Genomic DNA, 24999 nt, shown 5'->3' on the forward strand with positions numbered 1-24999 from the left:
AACAAAAAAGGTAGAAAAATATATTTGATGTAATATGCATTTTTATGTTTACTATAATAACATGGTAAATGAATCTTTTCTCAAAAACCTTTATTCATTTATCATATTAGAGAAAAATGTTTTGTTTTGTTTATGTTTGTTTTGTTTTTATTCCTTGAAAAATTTTAAATAACTTTTCCTTATTTTTGATTAGTTCTAATAAATTATTCGTACTATAATTATAATTTATTAGCTAAACGTTTGAAAATTTAGACAAAGTAACTTTAAAGTTTTATCTTAATTACAGTATTTAAATTTAAAATGTTTTGAGTATGATAACGAAAACATTTAGGAAGTAAATTAGAGAAAAGTTAATATTTTAATGTCTTTATATGTTCATTAAACTCTTTCAATATTGATCGAGTCTACTTGTCAGTTAAAATCTAAACTTAATATATTTTCCATTAGAACATATTCTTACATATTCTTATTTATTGATGTCTTCTCATCTTGTATGTTTGGTATAAATTTACAAGAAATATTACTTTCGTTAAATTGTAAATATATTAAAGACCGTAAATTATTCGATTTAAATATGAATAACTTAATTAAAATGATTAAAAATTTATATACATTTGTTGTTAAATTAACTTGGTTAGCAAATTTTATAGAATATTCAAACCATCATTAAAATTCTCTGTATAATATTGAAATAAAACAGGAATAAATGTGCTTTCTTTCTAAATATTCATTTACATGAAAATATTTGCGAAATAATTGCAGGTAATTCGTTTTAATTTATTTTTAATCATACCTTTAAATTCTTTGAAGAAGAATTTTTCATTTAATTATTAAATTTTTGTAGTTAAAACCATAATTAAATATATTAAATAAAAATAATAGTGAATATTGTTTATTCGTAGCGATTATTGATACATTAATACTGTTTTTTAATTATTGAATAAATTTTTAATATTTAATTTATGAGTTATTTCAAATGATTACAACGAATCACAATGATTAAGAAAAAATGATCAAGTCAAAACTTAGTATAGTGTAATGTTTTGATATATATTATAGCATTGGAGGGAAAAAAGACAGCTTTTTATCATAATACGTGTCTAAAATTTTATCTTAGTCACAACTGGAACACGAACTTCTTAGTTAACTTAAAAGAAAAACAAAAAAGTGAAAAATAAAACAAACATGACATAGCCTAATTACTGTCAATTTTCTAGATCATAAGTACAAAATTTTCTCTTATTTACTAATACTTCTCTAAGTTTATCGTCGAATTGATCAATTCGGTATAAGCATTATTATTAAACTAGAGAAAATCTACACTTTCAACTATAAAGATTTTTGATAAAAGAATAAATAATTTACAGGAATTTAATCGAAATTTAAAGTTAAAACGTTAGATTAAAAAAATAATAATAATTCTATAAAGTAAAGAATTTTTCAAGAATTATTTCTGTACTATTATTATTATTACTTATATACTCCTGTAGAAAATTTAAACTATGGCTAATTAAAATTAGCGATAAATTAATATCTTATTATAGTTTACAGGAAAAATATTTTTAAAGTAAATTTCATCAAATCATAGTTTAAAATTTAATTATCTTATATAATTGTGTAGCAAAAACTGTACGTATGAGTGGAATAATGAGGAAAATTACGTAACACGTTGATACATTAATATCTTCGGTACTGTATAGGATGTAAATTTGGAAAGGAGTGGATCGAATGAATAATAAATGTAGAAATAATGAGGCTATGAATATGTTTTAAAAAATTGTCAATGCAAGCCAGTAGTAATTTCATAAAGAAATGTTTGATAATTAGCTTACTAATGAACAAATTTTAAATCCTAGTTAACATGATACTGTACATTTAATGATATATTATTTATGGTAAACAATTTAATGTTTGTATTAAGACAATACATCTTAAAATAGGAAGTAAAAATGTTAATTAATGCTGTTATCTCAAAGAACGCAATGAATTTGTAAGTCTAATATTATACCAGTAGGAAACAAATCACACTTCATAAAATTAATTAGTTTACATAAACCTTTTTAAGTTATAAATAATACTTCCTTCAAATTCCTTATAAATTAGACCTATATCTAGATAGAATGTTTTAGAAATTTCATGGAAAAAATAAATCTAAAATATATTAATAAGTATTGTACTGTACTGTACATTGTTAAGTGATTAAATCACGAATAATTAGTCTCATTCACAGGTTTTCCATAATGTATATTGACAGACAAAACTCTTTTCAGTATAGGACTTATAGTAAAGTTTTTTAAATCAAAAATTTTTGTGAAATTTTATATTTATATGTGTAATATCTGTGATAATTGATATATTATATCATGCACAGTAAATTTTTGAATTTCACGTATTGTTTAAAATGTCTGTTATTATTTAACATGACCGTAGACACAGTTCAAAACAAATTCCGGTTATGATAGTTTGATAATAATTGAGATAATCCGAGTGAAATATAATAATATCGCTTAAGGTAACTTGTTTATAGTCATCTAAACGAGAATTGATATTTAAATTGAATTAATATTTAAAATATAATTATCAGAAGATACTACACGGAAACGTGGGAAATACGAGCGGAAGTGACATTAGACTACATCCCCACAGCTGCTTTTATAGCCAGTCAATAAAAAAAAAGTTTCCTTTATAACGATACACGACGATTGGTAAAGTAATACAAAGAAATGATAAGGGTAATGTCGAGACAATCGTTATAAAAATTCTTTTCCGTTAATCACGTGGAGAAATTTAAGAACTAACTAACTTATCTGATCTTCTGCGAGTTAAAATAGCGAATCTATCAAATGCATCTACCCGTGCATGACGTCATAAAACAGGCTTCCGCAGCGCACCTGTCGGCTACGTGGCATGGTGTACATATTACCTGAAACAGCCGGCCTGAGAACTCATGCCTCGATAGTAAAGCCGTTTTAACATGTCTTTAGCAGCATGGATGAAATGCCAGAAACGTAAAGGTAAACAGCTCTTATTACGTCATCAGTTTTAGAGTATAATGTAGATAAGAAACACCTGCCTTTTATCACTCGATTGGCAAATAAATTAAGAAAATAAAACGAGGTAAAGTTTTTTTTTATAAATTGACTACAAAACTTCACACGAGGAAAATCGCGATCGTTCAACTCAAGGACAAATACAATATCTTTTATTGAGAGAGAGAGAGAAACTTCTAGATTTCTGTTTGTATGTTTCTCGTTTTTCGATCGAAGGGGTAAACTGTACGAGTGGTGGACTAATTACTGTATAGAATAAAAGTAATCTTTGATGGTGGTTTAAAACTGAAAGATTTCTTAACTTCTGACTTTTGCCGGTCTTTTCCTAATTAGCGACGACAAATTTTGCGTTCAAGTAACCGTAAAATCTCTAATTGGAGTCAGCAGCAACTAAAACAGACAATTGGAAGAATCTAGAACGGAAATTAACAGTTCCGTTAAATTGAGCTATTTAAAAGGTTTCCTCTGTGACTTGTTAATTAAATATCGTTTAGAATAACTTAGAAATTTCACAGTTCATTTTTATAACAATAAATATTTTAGTATTGAATCTAATTAAATTTATTTACTTTTGTCCAGAAAGTTTATTATTACTATTATTATTATTATTATTATTATTTTAAAAGAAAATGTATTTATTTAATTAATAATACTCTACCTTCCATTGATTTATGTTATATAAAAATTTGCGTACAAAAAATATTAGTTTAAGTGTTTAAAATGTTTGAAACAATTCTATAAAGATATAAATTAATTAAAAATACTTTATAATTTAATTTCGAAATTAAAAGCAGCGACCTTGAAAAAGTTTGAAAGACTAAAAGCAAAATTGCTTTAGTCTAATTAGATTTTATATTATCGTATTTATTAATAAATCGTTAATATTTATATTAATTAATAAAATAAATTTGAACAAATAAATTATTAAGTAAAGTAATTTTTAAAATATAAATATTTGATTGAACACAGAATTTTATTATTTATTATTATTATTTGTTTATATATATTTTAAATTTGTAAAATATTATTTAAATAAAAAATATGTTTTAAAATAATTTCTTATTTATTATAAATAAAAATAAAATAATAATGTACTATATATAATGCGATAAAATGAATCGTGAAAAAGTAATAAAAAATATTTTTCAAGTAATTGTTTTTATTTGACAGCTGAAAACAAATCTGATGAAAATTTCAATAGGTTATTTTGAAACTCACATTATAATCGCGTATATTAAAAAATATATATAAACTTTATCCAGTACATTTTGAAAATAATTGTAACTTATTTACTATAATTTTTAAAAAAAATTTAACAATTAAATTATTCAAAATTAATTTCATCAACTATGGAATTAAATTATATAAACTTTAAAGTAAACCACAAACTTCAAGTATGTTGTATGAACCTTACTTAAAGCACTTTATTTCAATTCTGATTTCTCTTCTGAAACAAGATGAATGGCTCACACAGTAATCAGAGGAAATTGGATGGAACACGACCACTACATTACACAACTATGTTTTCCCCCTCCAATATAAAACTAACACATACAATGACATTTATTTTATATAAATTTAAAAATTTATAAATATATGAAAGTCAAATTTTGAATGTTTTTCTATTTCTTTCACAGCATATAAGAGATATATTATTTATTTAACTAAATAATTTAATTTAATTTTTTATTTATTTTAAGTTATTATTTACACGACTTATTTGTATATTTTACTATCTTTTAGAATTTCAATATATTTTTAGATATATAAAATATTTTATTCTGATTTTGTTTGTTTTGCTGTAAAATTAATTAATTTAAAAGTTTCAAAACTCTTTTGCTAGTTTACATATTATATTATATAGTTTTATCGTAGTGAATTTTTATAGTTGATAAATAATATGAATTCTTTACTATTTAAAAAAAGAGAAAAAAAAATTTAAAAAAAAATAGAAAATATTTCTAAATCACTATTTTATTATCTGTAATATATACCTGTTAAATAATTACAAAATATTTATATCCTTTCTTTATATAAATATAAAAATAAAAATATATTTTACTTTTAATATTTAAAATTATTTAAATTACTTACTAGAAAAATTAAACTGAAGTAAAATAAATTAAATAAAAATCTTAAGTATGAAGTATAATGCCATTTTTCTTATTTTAAGTTAATAAAAGTAATTCTTACATCGAACAATTAAAACAAAAAATGTATCGATAATTTTCTTTATATATTATTTAAATAAATTCGTAAGACGATACCATTTTAAAATTTTTTCATTACATTTTTTGTATTGAATGAATATTTCATTCTAAAAAAGTTATTTTTTTATATTCGTATATGCGTTGGTATTTGTACGATTAACGACTAAAATTTAAGCAACTTCGTTTTAAATTAGGATTATTTTATTTAACGTGATAAATATTTTTGAAGCAATGTCCTTCCAACAGTAGTAGCTAGTGACAGATCTATTTCACTTATTCGATGATTGTTCTTTTCTCTCGGATTTTTAAATAAAATACACATTATATTATATTATAGTCATTATCAACTCTTCTTTCAGATAAATTTCTCACTTTTTTTTTTTTTTTTTTTTGTAACATTTCCTCATGTTATGTTAAGTCTCCAATTTTCTCTACGATGCTGATGCTATCTTTTGTTATCAGTCTAATTTTAATTATTAAGTCGCTTCTTGGTGTCTTTTGCTTTCTAGTTTAGCAAAAATTTTAATACTTTTTATCTAAATTAATTGACTGCTTTTTACGTTAAGCCCTATATTTGTTTATATAGATCTGTAATTATTTAAATATTTATTTTAAATAAACTATTAATTTTTGCATTGTTGTAATAATACAGCAATGTTCTTATAATTTTATTTTAAACATTTACAAAAATTAAATAAAATTGTGTGCAAAAGAATAAATCACGGAGCTCGAATTGTAAATATGAATTTTTAAATTGAATTAACATATTATTTCTATAAATAATGGAACAGTCTCATTGTTTTTATTTTGTTTATATATATATACTATATATGTGCTTTTATGCTTTTACTAATAACTTACATAAGTTTATAATTAAATTTAATTATAAATTTATTAAAGTTGTAAAGTGTAATATAATCTTACATTATAGAATATATTATATTTCAAATTAATTTATATGTATAAATTTATCAAATTAATTTGGTAAAACACTAAATTAAATACTTTTTCACTGTAATTATTTGTAATTTATAAATAAACCAATGTTATTTATTTATTTATGAATTATATATTTTCTATTATATTTGCTGCATTTAAGCAGTGATCTCAGCAGGAGAGATTTATGTTTATTCTATTACTATTAAGGAATAAATAATAATATAATAAGCGTGCATTTTCAAAAAAAATATAGATGTTGGATCTAGACCATTATTTTTTATTCCTTGGGAGATAAAATTCGAATAATTGAACAATAGAAGTTTTTCGTGATATTATACATCAATCATATTGCTCTACACACTTTTTTTTTTATATGATATAACATCTTTTATACCCAGTGTCAAATCAGATAAAAGAATAAGTGTGTCAAAAGAAGTTTTAGAGAAAATAAAGTATGTTTTTATTTTGAAAATCTAATATCCCAGCAAAATTTTATTTTTCTATTGTTTAAATATAATATAATAAATAAAAATAATAAAATTTAAATATATTTTAAATCATTCATTTCATTTATCCGAAGGAAAATAATCTTACAAAGTGATATTTTATCGCTCTTTATAAGTAATTCTATTGTAAGTAACACATACAAAATCATCAAAATGGACTATAAAATTGTTAAATTTTGATAATATTTCAAAAAAATTTAAACCAATTTTTTGTACTTGTAAATAATAGTTTTAGAAGAGGATAAAAAAAATAATAAACTTATCGAATCTTTAATTATTGAAGGCAAAAAATGTGGAAAAAAAATTTTAATAAATGTATTTTTTAAATAATATCACTTAAAAGCTTCTTAATACTTTAAAAATTCTTCAGGTATACTTTAAATTTAATCATCAACATTTATTAAAAATCTAATTTTAATTAAAAAATATTTTCATATGTCGATTTTAAAAAAGGAAGATGAAAAATTTATTTTTTTAAAGATGAAATTAAAATTCATTTAGTTTTTCGAAAGTAAATTATGTCTCGGCTATTTCTTCCTAAACGACGATATTATGCGATTATAAAGCTATTATCTTTCGCTAACCGAATCAGGAAAGTTTGCAAAAGTAATATCATCAGAGATGGTTATTGTTCATTACACAAGTAGGCTAATATTCAAAAAATTCTAAAAATATGTATCATTTATCATACAAAATAAATATTTCAGCTGCAGTACGTGAAAAAAATTATCTTGTGTTTAAAGAAAATAAATTTAATAAATTAGGACCTTTAATATTACAATATACAATTAAATAAGAGAAATTACATTTAACAATGTATTGATGTCGTCACGATATCTTTTATTACTAATCCTCAAAAAATTGGATTAGTATCTAGAAAATAATGTGTTTTTTAATATAAATGTATTTATTATAAATATGATATTTAATTGGATATTTTATTATCTTGTTAAAAATTCATATTTAAATTTTTCTAAACTTTACTTGGATGCATTTAAAATTATGACTTCGATATTATATCCAATATTTTAAAATACTGTATTTAATTCCGTATAATATTCCAAATTATTCATGAACATAAAAAAATTTTATACAAGGAAATAATAGGGAAATCATAATTCAAGGAATTACAGAATTTTGCATTAATTGGAAAATTTGTGTCTAAAATAATGCAATAAATTTGTACTTTTCGATATTTTTTTGAATAGAATATGCTATATTTTCATTAAAATAATTATAATCGATGAAATTAATCATTAATAGCATTTATATTTATAATACTTCTAAAATAAATATGTTAAAAAAGTTAATGAGCAATTTTCATCAATTGTTTTAATTTAATAAAAACCTGTTTACAACAGTAGATAACGGCATCAAATATTTTAAGCTGAATATTAAGTTGGTTTTGAAGTTAAAAAGCATTATTTTAATCGATATAAATTAACTAGAGAATTCTTAATTAACATCGAAACGGACTGAAGTTCATATAAATTTATAAATAGACACGTTTTAATAAGTTATGATATATTTTGTTATTTTTCATTCGATAGCTAATAGATTTTCTTCTTAAAGTAAAAGAGAATTATATAAAACCAGTTTAATTTTGTTGTGTAGAAAGTGATACAATTACAAATTTTGAATAATAATAATATTTTTCAATTTAATATTCTCTCAGTTGTTTAAAAAGATTATAATTCATGTCCCAGATTTAAAATTAAAAATTTACGGTTTTATTTTTTATATGAAAGATATTATAGTGACTAGGAAAATATATAACCGATAAATTTGTATTGAAAATAAATATTATATATATAAACCACGAAAATATATAATTTATATATAACCCACAAAATATATGGCACGAATACATAATGTGAATGAACTCTTTAATAAGATTTTCAGAAAATATTAAAATGTATGTGAAACTTTATTATGTGATATTTCTTATATAAGTGATATAAAAACTGGAAATTTTTAAAGCAATAAAGTCGAAAATATATTTTGGAAATAAGTGATATCTTTAGATTTAATTCATTCTTTAGTATTAAAATTCAAATGCTAATAAAATCAGTTTATTGTAATGGTGATTGATTTCTAGCTATTGAGTAAAACGTCGTTCAGATATTAAAATATTCAAATGGAAAATAATTCTGTTTCAAAGGTTAATCCGAATTTTTGAATGAATTTATTATTATTCGTCTTCTTAAGTAATTATATGTGTACAGTATATTAATAGACATAGAAGAGATGCCCTATTAATATCTATTATTTCTAATTATATTAAAATAATCTGTCTCTTGATTAATTTTATAAGCTGTTTAAAAATCTCATTACGATAATACCATTTAATTAAAAATTAGCATTCCGTTTTGAAGATTTAAGTACTGAATTTTCCTCGAATTTATTTAATTCTGTCGATGAAACATATATATTTTTTTCCAGATAATAAACTAATTTAACGTCTGGATTAGTTGACTCAGAAATTAAAGTTTGTTGTTTTCGTAATAAGTTTCTCAATTACTAATTACAGTATTATGAAAATAATTAATACCCTTTAACCCTTTAATGACCTTTATAACAATTTCGTTTTTTGGAAAAATATTTAATGAAATATTTACATGAATTTTGTAAGTTCGATTTTACAAGGTTCTTTTATATTGAGGTGAATCGCATCGATTTAGCATCTTCGTAACTTACGTAAGAAAATATTTATCGTGAATTTTTCATAGCTATTTTATTTATGAAAACATCATACAAAATTATTTTTAAATAAAATTCTTCATAAATTATAATAAAAGTTAAAAGTAAATTTATTTTTTGCTTTCTTTTACATACATTTTTAAAATTAAATTTGAATTGAATATAATACAAAATTTGATCTCACCGTTTGCAACTCTTTCAGTAGATTATAAAGATCTAATACTACTAATTTAAAATATTCTTTATAATAGTTTACAATATGTTAAATTTTAAGATACAATATATTATAATTGAATTATATTCTAATGTTTTTTGATTTTTTAAATGTTATAAAATTAGGAGCATAAAGAATATTTTGATGTATTGAAACTAATTTATATTTATATTTTAAAGGAGGAATGCATTAAAATGTTTATTTTTAATTTATATGCCAGAGAGAAATGCATTGAACTGTTTTTTTTTTTTTTTTTACCACATACCGAACTTAATACTACGATAAAATTAGTATTTAATTTATTTACATCAAAGAAACCACTTATGGTAGCTAATTAAAAATACTATCTGTGTCATTAATCTTCATTGAATGAGATAAATAAATTATTTATTTTCTCATTTAAGCTCCTACAGAATCGTCCAACGATTTTTGAACATTCATTCCTTTTTAAACAATTAAATGTAAAACTGTATCTGAAAAATGTAAAATTATATTTAATTATTGAATTAAATGTAATTTTTTTTTTTAAATTTAGAAAGATCACTTTTCTAGATGAATCCTTGATTTTGAAGAATCGATAAATTATAAATATCAATAGATCAATATAAAATTGCCATAGAGTTTCAACTTTTAAAAAAATACACAATCACGTAAATCGGTCATTCACTTCAGTAAAGTAAATAAGCTCTTTCGTATTTATGATAAACTTTGATGCTTGGACATGATACTAAAATGTCGATATTAATTTCTTTATAAATTTAAAACATCTATATAAAATTATTTTTTGATATCATGTTTATATTTTAAAGTTTTTCTTATGTTTTATTGATTTTTTAAAATATTTATTAAGTTCTTTAGTTTTGTAGAAATACACTGATAGTTTTATCTTAACTGAAAATTCGAAATTCTTGATTTAATTTTGTTAATGTGAGGCACCGGCTCTCGATTAACCCTCAATTTTCCCCATTAAAGACAGGTTTGATCTTTTAATGGAGGTGGCTAAAATGAGAAGGAACGAGGAACAAAGGAACAACGCTTCACTCTGTATGATTTATAAAAAATCACGAGAATCCAGATCAGATTTGAATCCGGATTTCTCACACGATATTTTGTTTATTAAAATTCAAAATTCCCATATATAACTGTATATTTAATAATTAAATTGTATGCTGTATAATTGAATAACCCAATTATCACCAAATTACCGCTGAATAATAATTATAAATTGTTAAACTTGATCTTTCTTATAATTAAGTTGCATATCATGGTGACGAAGTCGAGTCATATTTTAAAGAAACTGTCTCATTTATTAAATATTCTAAAAATTTAAGAGTCTAATCCCTTTAACTTCTTATTTATGGAATCAATTTAAAGCTTAGTTTTTCTTTTATTTCTGTAGTTAAAACAGAAATTATCAAATCTTTTACTATTAATTTTAAATTTATTTTGTATTTTCATTTATCCTGTTTTCCAATCTTTTAACATTTTAAGTGAGAGTTGAAAGGATTCACGGCTTTATTTAAATAATTTTTATACTTCATTTTTCTTAAAAAATCAGGAAGCAAAGTCATCAGTCTTACGAGATTTCACCTTGACTTCATTGCTCTTTTAAGGTTTTACATTTTCTACAACAGAACTAAAGAAGATCGTGCGCCAGAAATTTACACTTTATTATTGATTATACTATCTTAATCAAAAAACCTTATGCGATTAATTTAAAATTTCGAATATTTTAATTTTAATCATTCAGACCACTTTCTAATTAACATTTCCTTAGTTGTATTTCCAGATTTTCAATTATATTTTTAAATTATCTTCCAGAAAATAAGTAATTTAAAAAGTTGTAAATTATTACAACTTTTTAAATTTCTTTTCGATTTTACAAAAGTATTGAATAAATATAATTTCAGTTATTCAGTCATGTTAACCTGAAGTATTCCTTCGAATATAACGAATTTACAGGAATTATATTTTAATTAAATGTTTAAAAAAATCATTACAGTTAAGCTTAAAACGCAATAGAGGTCGAATAAAATGTAAGTCTTGATTTATTTTTCTAGAAAAAGAAAAAGAATTGTTTTCTCAAATATGTTTTCAAGATTTAAGAATAAAAATAAATCAACATGAAATTCACGAAAATAATAAAACTGTTGATTCTGTAAGATCCCTCTTAACATTAATCTTTATCATTAGCAGTTACTTCATATATCATTAACAGAGTTCTTTAGTATAAAATTGTTTATACTAAAGTTTTTATATTAACATAGCATTGTGATAGCTTAAAATATTGGGGAATATATATTTTTCTTTCATGGTTGTTGCTGTTGTTATCGTTAATAGTTGCGTATGCCCAATGAAATATTAATTCACATATCAGTTACATATTCATTTTCAATTAAAACCACCGATACAGATGAATTTAATGATATTATAAGACGTATCCGTCTTCACAAGTTTCAATTATATATTGTTTTCTGATAGAGTAAGAAAACTTAAATAAGTAACTTTTTATATTCTGACGACTTACCTTTATATATAAGTGTTGATTATAATAAAAATATGATGTACTTATGTAATTAACACTTGGCATTATAATAATTATGTTCGACTGAAAATGAAGGCCGAACGAAACCAGTACTGGAACAAAGTGGCTGCTGACTTGGAAGAAGCCGCATCCAAACATGAATACCGCATTCTCTACAGCACTCTCAGAAGGCTGAGTGGAAAGTCCAAAATGACAAACGACACCATAAAGAAAGTGGATGAAAGATGACACATTCGTAAAATCGCCGACAGAACGACTGCAACGTTGGAAGGAATTCTTTAATAACCTGTACAACCATGACGCTCCCCAGCGAGTACCAGCAGACTCACCGCCAATTGACCAGCCCGCGACATCTACGCCTGATACAGCGCCTACAATTGCAGAAGTGAAAGCAGCCATTAGATCGCTGAAAAATGCAAAGCTGCTGAACTGGATCTGGTCACTACAGAAGCGATCAAGGCTGGTGGTGATCTTGAACGATCGTCTTCATCTACTCATCAAAACAATATGGCACACAGAACAAATACCAGCCACCTGGCAGAAAGCTATCATGTCAATCCACGAGAAAGGCGATAGCCAAGATTGCAGTAATTATAGCGGTATAAGTCTCCTTTCCATCGTCGGCAAAGTAGTCATGATCATCCAATCAAGGTTACAAAAACACCGCGAAGAAATCAGCCGAGAAGAACGGGCAGGGTCGTGGTTGCTGTGATCAAATCTTTGCCCTTCGTCAGCTTATAGAAGAGAGGACCAAATGTGACAAACGGACTGTTGTCATATTCATCGACTTCAAATCTGCATTCGACTGCGTGCACTGGCCTGCGCTGTGGAGAGCACTGGAGAGTAAACATGTCCCACAAAAAGTCATCACACTCCTAAAGGAAGCCTACAAAGATTCCACCAGTCAACTACGAATCCGAGGGGAATTGTCTGAGGAGTTTACCATTCAGACAGGAGTTCGCCAGGGAGATGTGGCCTCCTCACTACTGTTTAATATTGTGGCGGATGCAATTATGAGGAAGGCCTTTGTTGGGAAAGGTGGTGTCCAGTTTGAGGGTGGCCACTTTCTAACTGATGTAATGTTCGCCGACGACAGCCTCGTTCTCGCTGACAACGATGCAATGGCCACAGACACGCTTTATGATATCGCCACTATCGCTCAGTCATAGGGTCTTAAAATAAATGTGGACAAAACCAAAGTGCTCAGAACGGATGGATCGCTAGCTTCTGTTTACCTCAATGGAGTTCAGATTGAGCAGGTACAAGAGTTCAAATACCTTGAGTCACTGATCCAGGAGAGGAAAGTGGCATCGTCGAAAAAAACCTACGCCCGAATTGGACATGCAGCCCCTTTCATTTGCCTCACTCAAGTGGTGTGCATGGAAGAAGAATAACATCTCCATGATGACCAAGATCCGCCTGTTCCGTACACTGGTCATGCCAATCCTTCTCTATGGATCAGAAACTTGGACCCAGTTCAAGACAGATTTGGCCAAACTTGAGACCTTTCAAATGAGATGCTTGAGACAGATTCTTGGTATCTTCCTTCGGGATCGCATTACCAACGATGCCATCCGGGCCAGATGCCTACAGCAACCAGCTGTTGAAACGCAAATTTAACAGAAACGGCTGAGATGGTTTGGCCATGTGTGCCGAATGGATACTAACCGAATACCTCACCAACTGCTCTTTCGACGGAGACCTACCTTGTGGAAAATCCAACGCACCGCACCTAAGAAAACGTGGACCAAACAAATTGAAGAAGACCTCAAGAACCAACGGCTTGATCTGAAGCAGGCGAAAGCAGCAGCCATGGATCGAGGGCAATGGAGAAGCATTGTGGAGAAAGCCCGACTTTCTGCGGCACCCACAGCAGAATATTGGTTGCGCGGACCCCCCCCCTAACCAAATGCTAGCTAGGGATCAAAGAAAGAAGAAGAAGAATGATAATAATATATATACAGAATATTGAATGCCAAATGTCAAATATATTCATTATATATATAACGAATATATTTTATTCGTTAGATTCTATAACCAAAAATCTGCAATACTTATAAAACGAAGGGATATTCAACAATTCTTCCCGGAATGTTTTTAATAACGAATAATAATATAACATTTGCTTTTTTGAATTTATTGGGCTGTAATTTGAAAAAATTGTAGACCTATAAATTCCCACTGTCTTTTCTTAATATTATTTAAAGTATCTTGCTTGTGTAGTATCTTGGTGTTGTATCTTTTTTGTGTTGCTAGTATTATAAAATCGTTAAAATCTGCTCAATATATTCAATATATTGAGTAAATCTTAATAATATATATTTTAATAGTGTCTCTTTTCTGTAGTTCACGTAGAAAACATAAAACACATTTAATTTTGAAATTTGATAGTTAGTAAGTTATATGAAAACAAATAAGTTTTCAAATTTTAAATGAATTATCGAGTTTAAAAGTATATACATATTACATTACTAGATTCATCTTTATAGCAAATTTAAAGTGTGTGTTGAATTGGATATGTTATTTATTATTTATTCAAACTAAGCATATACCCTTTTTTCTTTCATATCGAGTTTTGTATATCACAGAAAATCTATTCTATATCTTTGCGGATTTTTCATCTATGACAGATCGTTTTATTTAAATTTCTTTTAAAATAATTCTGTAGATTTTAAAGATTTTCCTTCAATGTTGAAGATTTAATAACGTTTTTTAAATTTATTATTAAATTTAAAATACTTGAAATATCAATGCGGATAATTTCGAAGAGCATAAAGTTTATGAAAGAATTTACTGATTTTATGTTAAATTCAATGTAATAGCATAAACAGATTCGAGAGATCGAGAGATGAAAAGGAGCGATCACTTCTAACACTTTAATCGAAAAATGAGCGATTCAAAAGTGGAAATTCTTAAAATATCAAAAATAGAAGCATCTTATCTGCGTTCTAAATTTAAATAGTTTTAAGGTGTAGGACGTAAAAGTTTTTAAAAACTCAATTTTTGTTTATATCTGACACATTAGAAAATGTCTCCTCTTATACAAAAATCCCCTTAAACGTTTTTTTCCAAAAGGAGTAAAAGAATATATCAATATTTAATATTTTATTTAATTACATCAATTCATCCTATTCACGATTTTGCATCAATAATCATTGGTATTTGTTTTGGGCTTAAAAACTAACTACAGTTTCAAAGAAAGATTGATTTCGAGCTTAAATTCTTGTTTTTCATTACTTTCTAATTTGATTAAATAGTTATTTATTTGATTTATTTTTTAAAGATAAACTAGATTATTTAATTCAATGTAATGTAATATTTAAATATTAAAGATATTTTAATATGAATTATTATTACATAAATATAAAATTAAGTAAATTATCAATGTTTGCTAATTTCTTATCTCAAACCCACTTCAGTTTTTATTTGATTTATCTCATTTCATCAACATTTTCTAGAACATATTTATTGTTCTGACTTGATAGAGTTTCGAAGCGAATTTCCCCAGGAAAAAATATGGATAGAATTCCTAATTAATTTTACGTAAAAATCAAATAAACCTCGGATAATTGAAACTTAAGTCAATTTCTTGATACTGGTTTCCATTGTCACTTTCATTCTTGGTAAATCAATTTATTTTTTCTTATAGTAGAAATTATTTATTACTCTCATCTAAACTTAATATATGCCACACGTTTCTCCAGTTTACATTAAACAAATTTTAGATACAAAATATTACTTTGTAAATTTATATCTTGTTTATTATAATTTTTAAATTTTTAAAGATTTGTCAATGACATTATTTTTTCTAAAAAGAAAATTTAAATGATTTTTGATATTTTTGTCCTGTTTTAATTCTTCCAATTTTTGAATGAAAACATGAAAAGAAGCCTCCTAGTAATAGATTTTTAGTAAGCGGTATTGTAAATAATGACGATTATAATTATCATTAATATACAGTGAGAGTTTAACTAAAAGAAAATATAACAAATAACTTATCCTATTCCTTTTATTTCTTCATGTTTTTCAATCAAATCTACAGCATGCTTTGCTTGTTTTGCTTTATTTATTAATATTTGTATTTGCATTGAAGTTATCTAATGATATCAAATTACTGAGAGCTAAAATTAATTCAGAAAAAATTATCATCTCTCTAAAGCGATTATCTAATCAGACAATAATTCAAATAAAATATTTATATATTCTTTTTTATAAAATTTTACGAAACAACAGTTAATCTGAAATGATTGATTAAAATATTTTTACGTGAAAATCATTACAGTTTAGTTTTAAATTATTTTTATATAAAGATTTTTAATTAATTACAACAGAATTCCGATTTTCCGTGGTAATGAGGTCCGATGCTACTTCGGATAACCAAATACTCGGATAAAACAGACGGACACGGCCATCCGGATTAAATATTACAAATGTAAAATATTTATATGGTAGCACTTTTAATCCCTTTTTAAATGTCTTATTGAATTTAATCATATATAAAGAACAACATTTTTACATCATTTATTATACAGCTAACTCCTTTAATAACTTTAAGAATAAAAAAGTGTATTATTGTAGTCACATTTTCTTATGAATGTGGGACATGTAGTGTCTCACATTATTTGACATTTTCTTATTACATTGACACTACATGACATTTTCTTATGTGTGATACATATGTTTCACGTTGAAGTCAAATGATGAAAGGTAACAGAAACAAATCAATTGTAATACAAGTTATCGTTTTAAATTTCTTTTTTAATGAATTACAGTATAAAACATGTAGTGTATTCACCCACAGGTTCTCCTCGGATAATCGGGGTTCTATTGTATTCATTACGTAAAATTGTACTCACAAATTAAATAATATAACAATTGTGACATTGTTACTTAAAGGATTAGTTTTTAACTTATATCATATTAAATCGTAAAAGATTTAAACGTAATAAGTGAGATAATTCTGATAGATATTTTATTGAAAATAATGTTTATATAGGTCACCTTTTATATTGTACACCATAACCTATATGTGGTACAATTTTTCTTACAGTATCATATTAAGTATATTTAAAGATCACTAGTAATGAGATTGAAGTAAAGAATTAAATCATTTATAAAGAGTTAACCTTGGATTAAGAGAACAATCATCATTTTGTCATATGCAATTGCTAAGAGACAATTTAGGCATTGTCCGTTCGACAAGTTTAAGTGAAAAATTGGAGAAGAGTGGTGATTTCCTGGGTCAATTCCGATTTATTATTTTTTAAAATAAATTTCATTTTACGTCGAAGAAATACGTTACCATAGATACGAAAATAATAAATTTGTATTAAAGTTAATAATCTAATAAATTACTTATTTAATTTTCTGCCAAATTTTCTTAAATTATCTTCATTTTTATGACGATAGTTTATAATAAAAAAATATAAACTTAATGGTTAAATAAATTATTATTAGGATAAAAATTGATGACTTATTCGATTTTGTAATCATTTTTATTATCAAAAAATAATTTCAAAAGAATAATAAATAATTTCATTTTATTATTATAATGAATTTAAATAAAATTATATGGATTATAATTTTATATATTTTTTTTAATTGATATTCGAATCTATTCTCTTAGTGAGTTTTAATTAACTATAAGGCAAATGAGAAAATGAAAAAATTCAATACGCTACTTAACGGCTTTGGATAATAAACTGATAATAGCGCTATATGTTTCGTGATTACAGAACATTTTCTTTGGTGTTAATTAAAGGGAAAGCTGCTTATATTTAAATCAAGTAGTCGTTAATTGTCACGATATCATATCATTTGAAAGTTCAATTCGACTTTTACTGTATACTATCGATAAGGTTTTAATAAAGACCAATAATTTTCATTAAGTGCTTTGCTAACGGTTCTAATACATCTGTTAAAAATGTTAAATTATATTTAAAATATAAAAATATTTTCACATAAAATTCATCTAATTAAAACTTGATAACTTTGCATGAATAATCAAACTAAATTAATAACAAAAATATATATATATTGCATCTCTGCCCTGTGGGTATTAAGGGGGCCTTTTTCTATACTCATCGTGGAATCGGTCAGGCCCACAATAAGGAGGCAGAAGGGAATTCAGTAGATCTTAAATTAGTTATAAAAATGTAAGTTTAGTTTCTAAACGTTAAGATGAAAATTTCAATATTCTAAATGTTTATAATGTATTAGATATTGATTTTCTGATTAAAATAAATTTTATTTTGAAATGATCTTCAACTCTATATATTCAGTTTATTACTATATATGTGATTCTAATTTATAATTCTATTCATATATTTTAAATATAAGCATATGTTACTCTGGCTGTTGTCTGTATTCTGTAAATAATTAAAATAATAATGATCATAAATATTCAATATCTGTATTTATTAGATACAAATAGTTTATGAACTTCTAATAAAACAGAAATACAAACAACAAGCTTTTAATATGAAGTACTGTCGGATCCAAGCAATTTTTCAATTACTACAGGAAGCTTTACCATCACTCATACTTCATTTCTTTAAACCAACTCGAAAACTCAGGTTCTATCATCCGTTTTAAAAGCCATCTTTATTTTATAAGGGAAGTGAATTCGAAAACTGTAACATAATTACGATGAAAGCTCGTGTTATCAGTAAAAAAATTTCAGGAGCACATCGTTTCCTCGTCTCCTATTGAATCTGTTTGATATCAAGCTTACTTAACATAGTTATATGAGTTTATAATAGTAAAAGTTTTTAAGAATTATCTGAATTAATATAAAAGAAATTGGTTCATCTTTTATGTTTATCTAATGATAAAATTTATTTTGATGAATCCATTTTCTTCATTTTTTGCAATAGTACTATTTCTTAAAAATCTCTACTTGTCTAGTTCATAAATAAAAATTTATTTATAATTTATTCTAACTTCTAGAACTGTTCATAATTTGAAATTGATATTAATTGAAGAATTTTGATAGATTTGAACAAAATTCATATTTTTTCAATGTGTGGTAAAACGGCATATTTTGGATTGAATTGTTTCGTCTAATAGAATAAAGATTAGCAGTCATTTAACTTTTGTTTTTTTTTTATTGATTTCTACACAGAAACCTAAAGATAAAAAAAGATTATATGATAATTGATAATATCTAAAAGTAATTCTATGATAAAAAAATTAAAGTAAATTAAAGAAGCATTTAATTGCCTTTTTTACAAAAGAATTATTACGATATTAAACATGAATTTTTAATATTCCTATTATTAAATTGCAATACAGTTTGCTATCGTGTTAAAACATCAGTAAAACTCCAGGAAGAAAGACTTCACAAAATTTTATGAAATTGTTTTGTTTTCAGAATAGTTATTTTTAGAAGCTCTAATTTTTACACAAATTTCGTTTTTAACGTTATTTTATATTCTCTATGATGAAATTTATTTATTTCGTTAATTATGTACTGTAATTATTAGGAAGATAATTACAAACGGTTGTCCTAATGCATAAACTGGAATAAAGTTTAACAACAAATTTTGATAACAGACAATAGTTTTTGGTACACACATTTCAATTTTTATCCGTTCATTTTAAGAGTGATAAAGCGAAAAATTTCATAGTCCTAAACTCTCTTTTGAAAAATAAAACCATTTTACAGTTTCTAACAATTAAATTTATTTTACAATATTTTTAATTATTTTTAACTTTTTTAAAATAAAAATCTCCCAAATAATTTTTTAAAACAAAATAAACGCAGAATTTTTTATCTTAATTTTGGTTTCTATTCAAATTTTTTAAATTTTATTTCACTTAATAGGTGTATTTTCTATTCCAAAATAAATTATTTCTCATGCAAAAAGTAAATTAATTAATTCCTTAATGAATTTCTTTAATTCCTTTTATGTAAAGTAAAATTTGACATATTCAATTAATGATTTTATTCATTATGACTTTTTATAAAGCTTTTATTAAACTTTACATAAAGAAAAGTTATTTTATTAAATTAATAGTTTACTTTAATATAAAATCAAATAAAATTTAACAATACGTAAATCTTATTGAATTTAAAAATTTTTGACATTACTCTTGATTATAGCGAATTAATCAACGAATTTATTATTTTTTATAGGCCTATTAATAATGAAAAATTAAGTAAACTTTTATGAGAAAAAGAGAAAAACTAAGCGTGATACTAAACGAAATATTATTAAATTTTTAAATAAATTATTAATTGATTTTAATTTTGATAGTGTTGAATTTTATTTCGTGCTTACGGATATGATGTAAATCCTCAAAAAGTAATTTCATTAACTATTAATTTTAACTAAATATCTTCATTATCTGATCCACTAAATTGTAATTTCCTTGATAAACCTTCATATATTAAAATAGTTTTTGTAATTAGCTCGCGTTTTACTGTTATAAATGATAAAAATAGATGTAAAAGAGAAAACTTGGGTTTTCCAGTTGAAGAAGTTATCTTCAATAAAGAATGTATTTACAAAATGTTATATAATTTGTTATTGTAAAATCAATAATGAAAATCGAGATAACAGAAGTAATAATAAAATATATCTGAACAAAAATTTTCTATTACTGTTACCATATTTTAACTTTTCTCCTTTCAAAAAATCTGATTGATTTATTTATGTAAATTTTCGAAGTTTATCTGATATCGTTTCAGGGTATCTCGAAAACTATTTATCTCAAGAAAAGGAGAAAAATGATACAGCTGACAAAATACTCTGTCTGTAACGAAATTCCAGAAAAATCTTTCAGGTTCATTTTCTATTTTTAAACAGAAGCGAGAGTTTCGTATCTAAAATAATCCGAAATATTGTAGTAAATTATTAAAAATATGTTTAACAATAAAAATAAGATTATTTTAATTGAATGATTCGGAAAATGCGATATTTTAAAGTTATTAATTATTGAGAAAGTTGTGCTTTTTATTTTTCGAACAGTTATTATTTTTTGTTTATTATCTTAGAAAAGTGTTCGCTCTTTTTTTTGGATCTTGAAAAAGCATACGATATGATTAGCATTATAGACCTACAATGTAAAATGAAGAGATATGAGGCAAATGAACTACTGATAAAAATGATAGGGCTGCTGTTCGGAAAATATAAGACAATCATTAAACAGGATACAAATATACGGACACCGTTTATTACCTACAGAGGACTATTACAAGGAGATCCGTTGTCCCCATATCTTTTCAACTTTTATCTAAATAATTGCTTTAAAAGAGACGAAGATGGAATTCAAATTGAAAATCAGACTATACATACTATATCATATGCTGATGACATTGTGCTGGTAGCTCCCACTGCAGCTGCACTCCGTAGAAAGATTCAACAAATTTGTGAATACTTGGAAAAGTTAAGAGTTAAAATAAATCCAAAAAAATCAACAATAATGATATTCAGAAATGGTAGTAATGTATCCAAAAAGCACATGTCCTTTTTTATTAATAAAGAAGAAGTGAAAATAGTCAAGGAAATTAAATTCTTAGGAATAATGTTTACACCTAACCTCTCGTTTGAGAAACATTATAAAAATTCACTAAACAAAGCAAAAATTGTAATAAATAATTTAATTGGTCTATCCTGCAAGGCTAAACTAAAGAACTTAGGAACACATTTTCAACTTTTTAATTCGCTTGTGATGAATTCAATGGGCTTTGCGGCCCCAATTTGAAGTATGGATAAATTTAATGACTGAAAAAATACAGAATATATTTATACGCAAGATATTCCAGTTAGAATATAATATCCCGGGCAGCGCCTTAAGATTAGAAACAAATAGATTCAGATTAAATATCTTTTTATTAGTATAGTATTTAATGTTTCTACAAAAAATTATTAAGGAAGAAGACAGGACAACAAAATTACTGTTTTTACTATACCACAAATCAAGGGAAACGGATTTAAGACGAAGCTGGGTAATGCAGCTATCGAAGATAGTAAATAAATATGGGTTCTCTATTAAACTGTTCTTGGATCGTACATATAATATGGAGCAATACAGTAAAGAAATAATATACAGAGCTATGGAGCACTCCATTGTTCAAGACATTGAAGATATACGAAAACGGGAAAACACGAGCTGGTATATAACAATTTTAAATTACCCAGTGAATAACAACTATACATTGACAAAGCTAGCCTTTAACATCAAAAAGTTTTTTTTTTATACAGATTAGGCTAAATAAATATGGAATAATTATAAATGACAAATATATAGACTACACCCAATCTAAATGTCCAAATTGTACTAAAAATTTATCTAAAATTCATATTATATGCGAATGCTGTAACGAAAAGGATAAACTACAAAGGCTCCAAATTGGGCCATTGGCAAACTGTACTAGCGAGAAGGAAATGTATAAGATGTTTGATAGTGCTAATACTAACATGATTTATATGTTAAATAATTATGTTAAACAATCTACTAAATGATAATTGTGACAAAATAGTAATGAAATTCTATAGATCAGTAAATAGAAAATATCAATGTTGTTGAGATGTTATATGAGTGTAAATATGCGTTTAAATAAAACGCCCTTGTAACAGGCGAAAGCCTTTTACGCCAAATAAAGATTATTATTATTATTATTATTATTATTATTATATTATCTTAAAAAAGAATAGTGGATGTTTAAAACTATGCATAAAAATAAATGAGATATATAAAATATAAAACGCCCTTTAAAATCATGAATTTATTAAATCGTTTTTTAATAAAAGTAGTAACTGTTTTTGTTAGAGCAAATTAATTTTCCATATTTTACCGGCCTTCTGTAGACAACTTTTGTCAAAAACGACAAAAAAAAAAAAAAAAAAAATTTCTTGAGTCATGTATATGAAGTTGGAATCTCCTATGGGAGATTCCAACTTCATATACATGACTCAAGGAGATTTTTCCCCAAACAGATTTCAGTAGGCTACAGGTAACCTCTACCTACTCTTGAATAAAAATGTGATTGTTTAATTAAACACATTATTAAACACATTATTATTATTTGCTATATTTAAGCAGCTTTTGTATGTATATGTGTTAAATATTTTAATGGTAAATTTTATTAAAAATGACTTAATTTAATCTTCTCTTTTTTCCTGATAAACAAAAGTGTACGTTCTAATTTTACTTTTGTTTATCAGGGAAACTTTTGTATATTATTACATATACAGTAAAAAAATTTTGGGACTGAGTTCTAAAGACCCACGCCTTTGGCATTGTTCTTCGATTTTTTTGTTTTTTTTTTTTGTTTTACTGTATATGTGGTATGACTTAATTAAATACATCAACACTTCTCCCAAATATTCTATGCTGAAATGGGGATGTGTCTTATATGCCGTAAAATATTGTAATTACTTTGAAAACAGTAAAATATTTTTATTATGCTTATAAATTTATTGAAATAAAACAAATTTTTATAATAATCTTAAAAATATAAAAGTTTTCTCTAATATTTACATACAGTATATGCCTATATAAAGTACGAATTTCACTAAAATATTACTATTTATTTTAAGCGAATTTACATGATTGAACACAATTAAGAAAAAAAATCACAGTATTTTTTAAAATTATAATTTTATATTTGCATATTATTAATGTGAATTTGCAATTTACAAGCATTTGTAAAATGTTTTCCAAAATTTTAATGTGTCATTCTTATTGATTCTAATATATTTTTACATAATATTATGATAAGGGATGTTTATGTTTATTAATTTAAATTTGTGAAGTAATGGATATTGAGCCCGTCAAATACATCTAAATAAATAGCATTTAATCAACAGTATTTACTTTTCGAAAAAAAAAGTCATTTTTATACGATTAAACAAAAGAAATGAAATTCTAAAGCCAAATTAAATCATTAATATTGAAAAAGACCAAAACATTATTTAAATCTATTTAAATTTTTATTTATGTTTTTAAAACTTAGGATACAAAACTCAAAAATTTCTATACAATCTCGATCATATTTGATTTCATTATTTAGGATTTCTTAACCTAATCTAAAAATTAAAGTTATCAACTCAAATTGTTTTCTAGAAAACTATGGAATATGAATTGTTTTTCAATCGTTAAAAAACTAAAGATATATATAAGTTAACGGATAAATATAACAATTTCATGATTTTAAGAATTTTTCGTATAAGTTGCTTGGGACGTATTTATGCGCAATAATAAATATACATTCCAATTCAAATTACCTAATGGCAAAATGAAAGCATGAACGTAGTTGCATGAATATGCAGAAATATGTGCGCTTTCACATTTTTAAATAGAAATTGAATTGAGATTTAACTTTTCATTGAAACATTTATTATTTAAGAGAGATTTCTGAAGGTCTTAATAAAAGTCAGGCTTTTGCTGTTTATTGATTAAAATTACTATTATATCTTCTGATTACTAATCTGCGCTAAAACTGTATTTTGCACTGAAGTTCTTTTTATGTTAATTGTTACATTATTTAAATACTTTTTTAAAATTTAAAATAAATTGAAATGAACATAATATAATTAATATAATAGAAATTTAACTTATACCGTAATATAGTTTAAACATAGTAACTTTAATAATTTTATCTAAATTGAAAAATTAAGAAAATATATTTATTTACTTTCCTTAAAAATAACAAAATAAAATATCAATTTAATTAAAAATAAGTTGCAGATATATCAAAATTATTATTTAAAAAATTTTATATTCATAAACAATAAATATCATTATATTTCACTTAAAACAAAAATATATTTTTTAGGAAACTCTTACATAATCCTCAAAACAATTTTTTAAATTAAATTGAAAAATT

General features: G+C 24.6%; 1 protein-coding gene across 5 annotated transcripts in view; it reads left to right on the forward strand.

Annotated features, from left to right (window-relative positions):
• The window catches only part of Dys (Dystrophin), a 514896-nt gene that overhangs the window by 163220 nt on the left and 326677 nt on the right, over positions 1-24999 (forward strand). The window contains exon 1 of one of the 5 annotated variants that reach the window (XM_067286832.1): positions 2438-3014. The exons of the other annotated variants lie outside the window; for them this stretch is intronic. Coding sequence (XP_067142933.1) covers positions 2975-3014 — 40 coding nt within the window. The 5' untranslated portion in view covers positions 2438-2974. Of the gene's footprint in view, positions 1-2437; positions 3015-24999 lie in introns of those variants that run through there. 5 annotated transcript variants of the gene reach the window in all.

This window comes from Centruroides vittatus, unplaced genomic scaffold (assembly GCF_030686945.1).
Source record: "Centruroides vittatus isolate TY-2023 unplaced genomic scaffold, ASM3068694v2 scaffold_386, whole genome shotgun sequence".
In the NCBI taxonomy this organism is placed as follows: domain Eukaryota; kingdom Metazoa; phylum Arthropoda; class Arachnida; order Scorpiones; family Buthidae; genus Centruroides; species Centruroides vittatus.